This window comes from Melitaea cinxia, chromosome 26, assembly GCF_905220565.1.
Source record: "Melitaea cinxia chromosome 26, ilMelCinx1.1, whole genome shotgun sequence".
Lineage (NCBI taxonomy): Eukaryota > Metazoa > Arthropoda > Insecta > Lepidoptera > Nymphalidae > Melitaea > Melitaea cinxia.
The window spans coordinates 4148431-4159491 of record NC_059419.1 but is presented as its reverse complement, the minus strand read 5'-3'; the positions used below and the strand labels follow the sequence as shown (position 1 = coordinate 4159491).

The 11061-nt window shown below is 38.5% G+C and overlaps 1 protein-coding gene across 1 annotated transcript in view; it reads left to right on the top strand.

The window, feature by feature from the left end:
• Positions 1-11061, top strand: part of LOC123666423 (tyrosine-protein phosphatase 69D) — a 37885-nt gene that overhangs the window by 8108 nt on the left and 18716 nt on the right. Inside the window, exons 5-10 of the mRNA XM_045600515.1 lie at positions 4716-4895; positions 5161-5267; positions 6857-6998; positions 8604-8683; positions 8768-8905; positions 10591-10869. Of these exons, the coding sequence (XP_045456471.1) occupies positions 4716-4895; positions 5161-5267; positions 6857-6998; positions 8604-8683; positions 8768-8905; positions 10591-10869 (926 nt within the window). The remainder of the gene's footprint in view (positions 1-4715; positions 4896-5160; positions 5268-6856; positions 6999-8603; positions 8684-8767; positions 8906-10590; positions 10870-11061) is intronic.

Genomic DNA, 11061 nt, shown 5'->3' with positions numbered 1-11061 from the left:
GACGTTTTTGCCAACAATTTTACATTTTCAATATATTTCTCTAAACGCACAAGAGAATTTTAAAATATTAAATACTCATTTATTAGTATTAATACAGACATAATAATAACCCTTGCAATGCCGACCGAAGTTCTGCATTGCAACTGTACATGAACATTTTATAGACATATCAGTTTTCAAGTAGTGTAGACGTAATGCTATCTCTTTACGTGTATGGTATTTCTGCGCGATAGGCTTATTGTTACGTTCAAAGAATAGTTTTCTGAATGACTTGCGGGCTGATTACTTTTGCTAAATTATATATTCAAAATTAATGTTACAAAAATTACGCTCAGGCCGAATCAGTACAAATAATATATACAGTATTAAATAAATCATCATCACCATCATCATCACAGCAACCTTTCGCAGTCCACTACTGGACATAGGCCTTCATAAGTTTACGCCAAAAATGGCGTGAACTCATGTGTTTTGCCCATAGTCACCACGCTGGGCAGGCGGGTTGGTGAACGCAGGGCTGGCTTTGTCGCACCGAAGACGCTGCTGCCCGCCTTCGGCACCCACGGGATTAAATAGAATTTATTAAATACTGAAACTTCTCTTTCATGGAGAAGGAAGTCTATCCCCAGCAGTGGGATGTTAAAGGCTGAATCAATTAAAGTACTGTCGATATAAAAAGAATAAAAATATTTTTAAAATTAAAATTGATAAGTACATACAAAATTATTAAGTTAAATAAATAAATATTTACAACATACACACACGGTCATCTGTTCGTAAAGTAAGCAACTTAATGCTTTTGTTATAGGTACTAGCCGACTGGTATAGCTACATATTTGTTTTTCGACAAACATACATATAAATAATACATATATAAATAAATATATATATTACACCCAGACTCGAGTTGGGAATCGAACCCACAACCCCGGAGCAGAAAGCAAGGTCACTACAAACTACGCTAACGGGCTAGTAGGGTCGTAATTAAGTTATACCTTAATTATATATTGTTGTTTGACAATGAACACAACAGCTAAATTTTAATAATACATATAAAATAAATACATATATGGTGTACGTTTAATGACGTCATGTACAGTGATTTATTCCTGAAAAAACATCAAAGGAAAAAAGTTTTGATGAAATTTGAATGAATAAAGTAAATAGTACGCAGCGAAATGATTGATAATTAATTTATTAAACTCGTAATGAACATGTATGTTTGAGATTCTTTATTTACTGAGAAGAATTTATAATTCGCTTATAGAGTAACTTATACTAAGACATTAATTAAAAAAATATTAAAACGGGCGGTGTACAGTCATGTGTGGTACTTGTAAAATAATTTCTAAGTGGTCTTAACCTAATGTAAACAATATACAATTGAACGCTAGATTTGTTATAAAGCCGAAACACGTTCGAACAGTAAAGGAAAAAAAGTAATTAAATGTACAACAACAAACGGAACTTGTAACAAGAGTGTGAACGATTATTTCTGTTGATCAACTGTGTAAAAATGGGAACCTGAGCTCTCTAATAAACGCCATTGTTTAATTATTTACAAAATGTTATAATTTATGGTAACATTTGGCCCCCGTTTTTCAAAATTAAACTCCGTCGTATGTATATTCCGTTTTTTTGGAAGAGTCTTATTTGGTAAACAAACCCCAGTCAATCGTAATTCACGTTTTTTCCGCATTTATCACATACTTTCACAACATATTAATTTACGGATAATTGTAAAACTCCATTTACTATTTATTTCACTAAAAACAAATATCAATTTATCATTTTAAACACATTAAAATTAATAAAATACGGATTTCGAGCGTACAGATAATTAATATTTTCGAAAATGACATTTTAATATCTTTTTTTATGACGCAAATAGGGATGTGGTCACAATATTTTTAGAGGTGAATGAGTATAAGAGAATGAACGGCATGAGCGATAAAATGGGCCGTGTTTTTTACTTATATTTTAAATTTTCACGAATCATAATTTGATAGTAAGTTATAATACAATGTTACCGTAAAGCGATTTGTTATTATGTTTTAGATATTGTTTTTTTATTTATTATTGTTGAGCGTAAAAAATGCTCACAATCATTATAAATGTCAATCTTTTATAGTAAAGTGTTTATTGTAAAGATTTTATTTTATATTATGAATATTTTTGAATAACATTTTTAACGCTATCCCATATAATATAAAAGAACATAGCATTGGCATAAAAGTTTATTATAGTTCACAGGAAAATTTTGTGGGACTTTAGTATGAGACTTAGTATGAGAGCCAATGAGAGCTACGTGAGCAACAGTGTTATCAATCCTTTTGTTTACATGTTATAGAGTGTGCCGCCGGCGCAAGGCTTTATATTTATAGTGAATATAAATAATGTGACAATAATACTAATAAGGTCGACTTTTTTTTCTAGACATAGGCGGCCCTATTTTGTTGTAAATATTATTTTTGACGTCTTTTTTACCGACCATTTTACATAAACGAAATATAAATTTGTTGCATTTTATTTTCGATGCTCGATTAATAAATATTTTTTCGTAATTCTGTACCTCTACTAATTCTTAGAAAAAATATTCAATATATTATTAGGTTTTGAAACAATTTTAACAATATATTGGCGTTAAATATTTGAACATAAAATGAATTTTACTTTCGTCTATGGCTTATTAATATTGCTCATTCATTTGCTCTTTATGTCACTTTACTATACTTACAATATTACTCTATTGTCTGTGGTCGGAAGTACGCCATATTTGTTTACTATTTAAGGCTCTTCCAAAAAAATAGAATATATATAAATACTAGCTGACCCGGCGAACTTCGTATCGCCTAACACAAACGTTATCGTATGGTATTAAAGTTCAAATTGACTTTTAAGTATTATCACAAATCTTTTGTATTGGAATCTCTCAATCTCTTGTTTTTGGAGTATAGAAAAGTGTTGTTTTTAGACTTTTTCAGGAAATTTAAAATTTTTTTTTAGAATTTTTCTCTCCGTAAGAACCATCCTCGTACTTTAAGGAATATTTTAAAAAAAGAATTAGCGAAATCGGCCCAACCGTTCTCGAGTTTTGCGCTTAGCAACACATTCAGCGACTCATTTTTATATTATAGAAGAAGATGTATGCCTGTAACTTTTTTCATTAAAAAAAGGATAACTTTTAGGATCAAGTTTTCATTTTTACACGAATTTTAAGTTTTTGCATACACTTACGGAAGATAAAAGTTAATTTATTGAGACATCCGGGGCCCTCGTAAGGTCGAAAGCCCTGAGCAATGGCCCCGTTTGCGCTTTTGATAGAGACGGAACTAGTTAAATTTTTTCACCCTTTCAGAGCGTAGTTTTAATTCGTTTTCATATGATGCTGTTGCTGTGGTGTTTTGTCAGTAAATATGTTCTTTTTCCCCTGTTCTTTTTCCCCAGGTCAGCATTGATTTTATTTCTATAAATCGTAGAAAATTGTAATAGAAATATATTACAATTTTCTACGATTCAAAAATAACTATGATTGGACGGTTTTGGTCAGGTACCCACTAATTATATACCTATAACCCCATTTACCTAGACGTTTCACGCTCAGGTGGATCTGTGCTGTTTTTTACCACATTTATTATATCTTCCACCTTTATATCTGTTTTTCGTCTCTCAAGGACATTTTTAGTCTCTGAAATCGGGACCTCAGTAATAATATTTTTGCTTCTTGCATCACAATTGTTTATTTCAGCAATAATGTCGTTAAAGTTTTTAAAATTGTCGATAGGAATGGATTTCATATTTGTAAGAACTTGTCTTGCGCGAACCATCTTTGAGTTTCAATATTTGTAGCTTCTGATATATATTTTTTTTATGTCACTAGGTCGGCAAACAAGCGTACGGCTCACCTGATGGTAAGCGCTTACCGTAGCTTATAGACACCTGCAACACCAGAAGCATCGCAAGCGCGTTGCCGACCCAATCCCCAACCCCCCCAGGGAGCTCTGGTCACCTTACTCACCAACAGGAACACAATATTACTTGAAAATAGTATTATTTTGCTGTGATCTTCTGTAAGGTCGAGGTACTACCCCAGTCGGGCTGCACCATATTTTGAGCAGGAAATTCCTGCTGTGCCCTACCTCAGTTATGATATGTTGTATATGTTGTCTGAATAAGATTTGCAATATCTTATTATACCTTTTCACGCTCTAGGGTTAACTACTGGAAAGTAGAACTTATTTTATTCCTGCTTTCAGCCTGGTTACTACTTGTTTGTAGTAATAAAGCTATCATATCACTCGTTTGGTTTTTGAGGTCATTAAACTCAGCACTTGTTGTTTGATCTTCATTGGGTTGCTTTCGCTTATTTCGAAAAGTGATTTGAGGGGTATCTTGAATGTTAAGACTTTTGATTGTGGTCCACTCCTATGTAGCTTTTTTTGTAGCTTTCAACAGCTACTGTTTTCTAATAAATTTAAATGTCAGTTTATGCAGTTAGGATCTATTTCATCAGTTGCTGACAAGTAGTATATAAAGGTATCCAACAGATAAAAGTTTCTGAAGTGTTTATTCTGTTTGATTGGTGCTCTAAAAAGCTCTAAAGTAACGGAGTCTAAAAGTTTTAGTTTATTCATCAACGTGAAGCAGGTCCTAATGACCCTCCGACTGCTTATACATCTCAAATCGTTTTTATTTTATTTTTTTGTAATTTAAAGGTATGTGCCTGTTCGGACTTCACAAAGCGGTGTGGTAACTGGTCGGCAGAGATGCAAGCAGCAACACTAGATGGCATCCCAGGCCGGCCAAGCAACGTGACAATACATTGTGCCAGCTCTTGGCTTAATATTACTTGGCAACCCCCACTTAAACCTAATGCTGAGATAAAAGGGTATACGGTAAGTTGTTTTGTACTTACCCATGGTCTTACTTAAGTTTTTGGCAGTGCCACTGTGGTCATTTTCTATGCAGTGTACTCTGATAAACTATGGGCTTTAGAATACTTAATAACTAGCTTTTTCTTACGTTTTATACTAAAGCTATGTTGATCCAATGTTGGAAATGTTGTCAGATATAGTTCTGATGTTAACTTTACAAGTTTAATTGGCGTCTTTTAACTGTGTGTATGTGTATTATCAAATAAAACAATTTTTATATTTCTAGTTGGAGTTAACTGGTAATTCGACCTACAGAGATCAATATGGCATGATGAAAGATAACACTGGAGCAATACTTACGAAGTTTAAGACAAACGACTCCCGAAGTGAAAGGTATGTTACAATTCTATCAATTTTGATGTCATTTCTATTGGTACCTAGCCAACAGCCAGACTCCTGTCTTCACAATTGTCTAGTTACGAATGACAAATCAGAAAGTATAAATCGATCTCGGCATAGCTTTGAGGCCAACCCCTAAAGTTTTGATTAAGTCACTTAAAAGTTTTGTCTGTTTGTTTTTGTTTGTTCTGTTAATTTTTGGAGTGTCATCCGCCGTCCAAACGTTTTTATTCCATTAGAAGCATGAAGAAAAATAAATGTACTTCTTTTTACCCTGTAATTTCCAAACTTGGATGTCGATCGCGACGTTTGTATCTTTGCACATTAAAGATTTCAATACGTCTAAACACATAAAAAGTTTCAGTAGTTCCTCAACAATAAATAGATTAAAAAAATATCTTATAACATACACACACGGGTCATCTGTACCTAAGTTAATAAATTTAATGCTCGTGTTATTGGTAATAGCCAATTGTTATAGCTACATATTTTATTTTTAATAAATATACATAGATAATACATATATAAATACAGAAATTACACCCAGATTTAGGCGGGAATGGAACTCGTAATCTGCGGAACAGAAGGCAGGGCTGCTACAATCTGCGCCAACGGGCTAGGGAAACGACTCGTTACAATAAAAAAAATGTAGCTATAACAGTCGGTCGTTATAGTTCGCATCATGTAAAAAGAACGTTGCGCAAAGGCGATTTATCTGTCTATTTGGTGGTATGAGGTAGGGTGCGGTGCGTGTGTATCACGCGCCGCATGCTTGCCGGTGTGCTATTGGTTGGATAGTTCAACGTCGACTCAAAATACAATCGCGCACAAGAGTTTTAAATTACAAAATAGTTTTACTTAGAAAAGTGAGAAAAATTATTTATAACGCATAATTCTCGTCATGTAAAAAGAACGCTGGCTGTCAAGATGCGCAAAGGCGATTTACAGTGTTGCCAACTCTTGCAAAAACTTTTCCCTACTGTCTATATTTTTGGAATAGTCTTATTTGGTAAACAAACCCCTGTCAATCGTAATTCACGTTTTTTCCGCATTTATCACTCACTTTCACAACACATTAGCTTATGGACATTTGTAAAACACCATTTACTACTTATTTCACCAAAAACAATTATCAATTTATCATTTTAAACACATCAAAAATATTAAAATACGAATTTCGAGAGTAAAGATAATTAATATTTTTGAATATGACATTTCAATAACGAAAAAATTGTTACTGCTTTTGTTTAAAAAAAATTGTAATTTTGTAAAGTGATAATTATTATACTTATTTAGTGTTAATTATTCGCACTGGTATTTCTAGCATTTTTAATATAACCTACCAATAACCATTATACGAAACCGCGAGTGAAAGCTTCATTAAAAAATAAAACAGTAGTGCTTTCGTGCGCGAGTATACCCATGCGCAAACACACCCTCTCCAATTTTTTTTAGCGTTTTTTTTTACATGACGCAAGTTACATCTGTAATTAAGTCGCTTAACATAGGAACAGACGACCGCGTGTGTGCGTTATAGGATATTTACTTATAAGAGCGAGAATGCAATGTCGGCGTGGTCGCAGGTTCGAGCTGCAGCCCAACATGAACTACACGGTGCGGCTGAGCGCCATGACGCGCACGCGGCGGCGCGGCGACGAGGAGCTGCGCCACTGCGCCACCGCGCCCGCGCCGCCCGACGCGCCGCCGCGCCCGCGCTGGAGGAAGGTGAGCGTTATACATGAACTGCGCGCTGGAGGAAGGTGAGCGTTATACATGAACTGCGCGCTGGAGGAAGGTGAGCGTTATACATGAACTGCGCGCTGGAGGAAGGTGAGCGTTATACATGAACTGCGCGCTGGAGGAAGGTGAGCGTTATACATGAACTGCGCGCTGGAGGAAGGTGAGCGTTATACATGAACTGCGCGCTGGAGGAAGGTGAGCGTTATACATGAACTGCGCGCTGGAGGAAGGTGAGCGTTATACATGAACTGCGCGCTGGAGGAAGGTGAGCGTTATACATGAACTGCGCGCTGGAGGAAGGTGAGCGTTATACATGAACTGCGCGCTGGAGGAAGGTGAGCGTTATACATGAACTGCGCGCTGGAGGAAGGTGAGCGTTATACATGAACTGCGCGCTGGAGGAAGGTGAGCGTTATACATGAACTGCGCGCTGGAGGAAGGTGAGCGTTATACATGAACTGCGCGCTGGAGGAAGGTGAGCGTTATACATGAACTGCGCGCTGGAGGAAGGTGAGCGTTATACATGAACTGCGCGCTGGAGGAAGGTGAGCGTTATACATGAACTGCGCGCTGGAGGAAGGTGAGCGTTATACATGAACTGCGCGCTGGAGGAAGGTGAGCGTTATACATGAACTGCGCGCTGGAGGAAGGTGAGCGTTATACATGAACTGCGCGCTGGAGGAAGGTGAGCGTTATACATGAACTGCGCGCTGGAGGAAGGTGAGCGTTATACATGAACTGCACGGTGCGGCGCGACGACGAAGAGCTGCGCCACTGCGCCACCGCGCCCGCGCTGGAGGAAGGTGAGCGGCTCACTGCGGGCGTGCCTCTCGCTAGCCGCACTTATACTCGCCTGCGACACCCAAACTATTGCAAGCGGGGAGGGTACCCCCGATCTCACCAGGAGCTGTGGTCACGTCGCTCACCACAGGACCACAACACTGCTTGAAAACAGTATTTTATAGCTGTTATCTTTTGGAAGGTCGAGGTACTTCCCCAGTCGAGCTGCTCTAGATTTTGCGCAGGATATGTCCTTCTGTGCCGTGCTGTGTGATATGAGTGCTGTGCATTTTCGTGATGCTGCGCTCTTAATGACGCTTTACCCCCATCCTTCCCGATGCGCTTTCGCGACTCACCCCGGTGGAGTGTAGGAGGCATAGCTCAAACCCTCTAATCTAGTACCCCAGTGTCGACAACCACCATCGGTATGAGGCCTGACAGATGGCAAATGCCTCTAGCCATGTAGTCCGGGTCGCCATAGCCAAATAACTAATGGACCATCGCCATCATACTTCTTCCATAAATATCCAGGGGTAGCCATCGCCAACCAATGTTCGCCGTGATTGGGGCTACCATAGCCTGCACCAATGGAGTACAGCTCCAGCGCCCCGTTCTTAGTCTCGTCAACGAGCTGCACCATTATTAATTCGAACCCATTCTGGGAAAAGTGATCTTTACCCAAACACCCCATATTTTCTGCTGCATAATACAAGAAGATTGCTATCAAACAACCATATTAAAAAACAATATCTACACTTGCGCGTTTGTTTAAGTTTTCTTTGGAATAATCACACATAATTTGTTTTTCAGATTGAAGAAAATGATAAGTACGTTTTCGCCATGCATCTCCCGCGAATATCAGAGAAAAATGGACCAATTTGTTGCTACAGGTTAACAATTTTTCTTTTAATGATATAGTATAAAAAAAATGTGACTTTATTATATAACTAAATAGCATTGTACATACAATACAGGGTATATATGGTGCGTTTACTACCCCATTTCGACTGGAACAACCTGCCGCCGCCGCGGGATATCAACATTGTCGACTACGAGGAGGCACACGGAGTTATACCCCTCTTGGGAGCTTATATCACTGACGTTTTCTCCAAGTATGTTAATTTTTTTTCAGTCCTTTTATATTAAAATAATCAAAAAAAAATTTTCATTATTTATCGTTGTGTCCATTTGTTATGAGTATTCTTTGACGGTTCGCAGGAAAGTGGACATAAGGTGCCAATCAAACCACTAATTGCAAATTCATGCGACGTTTCGATCCTTTTTTTGACCATCATCAGGCATCTAAAATACATACAAACATTGAAGAAAGTTGTACAACTAATTAATCCATACAATATACTCTACTATACTCGTTATCTCGAAGGCCTTTGACAGGGTTTGGCACGCGAGCCTTATAAGCAAGCTTCCTTCATATGGTATTCCACCTAGCCTTTGCACTTGGATTTCTGACTTCCTGAGCGAACGTTCAATACAAGTTGTCCTTGACGGGTACTCGTCGGACCAAAAGGCTATCGACGCCGGTGTTCCTCAGGGATCAGTCTTGTCCGCTACCCTATTCCTGCTGCATATTAACGATCTGCTCGTCACCGGTACCTTTGGGTATGCTGACGACAGCACAGTGACGGACAGATACTTTTCGAGTGCAAGGGCTAGTAAGGATGTTATCCAGTCTTGTCGAGAGGATATGGTCAGCCGCTTGAACGTCGCCCTCCAGGCAGTCTCCGAATGGGGCGATGCCAATCTGGTCACGTACAACGCTACAAAAACACAGGCGTGTGTGTTCTCCTCTAAAGGGAGCCCTTTACACCTGGCTCCGACTTTCCGGGATGTTTCTGTGGAAATTACCGACTCCCTACAGCTCCTCGGTGTACAGCTATCGTCCAACCTGAACTTTGGGCAACACATCGAGTCCAAAGCAAAAACTGCAGCAAAAAAACTAGGTATTCTCTCTAAGGTCAGGCGTTACTTCACTCCAGAACAGTTGCTTCAACTATATCAAGCACAAGTTCGGTCTTGTATGGAGTATTGCTGCCATCTTTGGGATGGATCCGCCAAATACCAACTGGCAACTTTGGACTCGGTGGAAAAACGAGCTAAGAGACTCATAGGTGACCCTACTCTGACAGACACTAAGTTGCAGAGTCTCGATCATCGGCGTAGGGTAGCTCGTCTGTCGGTGTTCTACAGAATATATTTCGATGAGTTAGCGAAGGAATTGCACTATCTAATTCCCCCAACAACCTTCCGCCATCGGGACACTAGGCGCGGTCGATCGTTCCATCCTTATGTCATCGATATGCCACCTACGCGCACAAAACGCTTTGGCACTACTTTCCTGATGCGCACAGCTAAGGAATGGAACTCGTTGCCCGCGTCTGTGTTTCCCGAACGATACAATCTGGGTGCCTTCAAGGCCAGAGTGAATAGGCTGTTATTAGGCAGGCATGCTCCACCTTCAACCGCATCGTCACTTAACATCAGGTGAGATTGTGGTCAAATGCCTGCCTATTTGTCATAAAAAAAAAAAAACATTTCTCTTTGTTTTGTTGTTGTATGGATTAATTAGTTGTACAACTTTCTTCAATGTTTGTATGTATTTTAGATGCCTGATGATGGTCCAAAAAAGGATCGAAACGTCGCATGAATTTGAAATTAGTGGTTTGATTGGCACCTTATGTCCACTTTCCTGCGAACCGTCAAAGAAAAAAAAAATATTAAAAAATTGCGTCTTCTATGATATTAATTATATTAAACTGTAATTGTAACTTCATTACAGCGATAACTTCCCACCAGAATCCGAATTAATAATTGGAGACGGTAAAACATACTTTAATCCTGAAGACCCGAGTCTAAATCGAGAGCCCTGCAAGCGGTGCTTAAGGAAACCAAGACGCAATGAAAAGCCGCCTCCCATACCCCCCACTACTACAACACCTACTACCACCCCCACTACCACCAGGGATGACTTCTTTGATGACGAGATAGATACTACTGCTGAACCGGATCTGGAGAAACGGGAAAGGAGATCATATATGGAGTTAGACAGGTATGATGTGTTCTAATACTTAAAAACAAATGTTATTCTGTATTAAACACTTGCTATATCTCCAGATTTAGTCTCGAATTTTCCACATATTTTTGTGGCGTTTATTTTATCTTTAATTACTACTTTAATTTATTTTTCTAGCACGCTCATAACTTTATTTTATTTAAACTATGCTTCATTGTGTGTCATAATGAGTAAAAG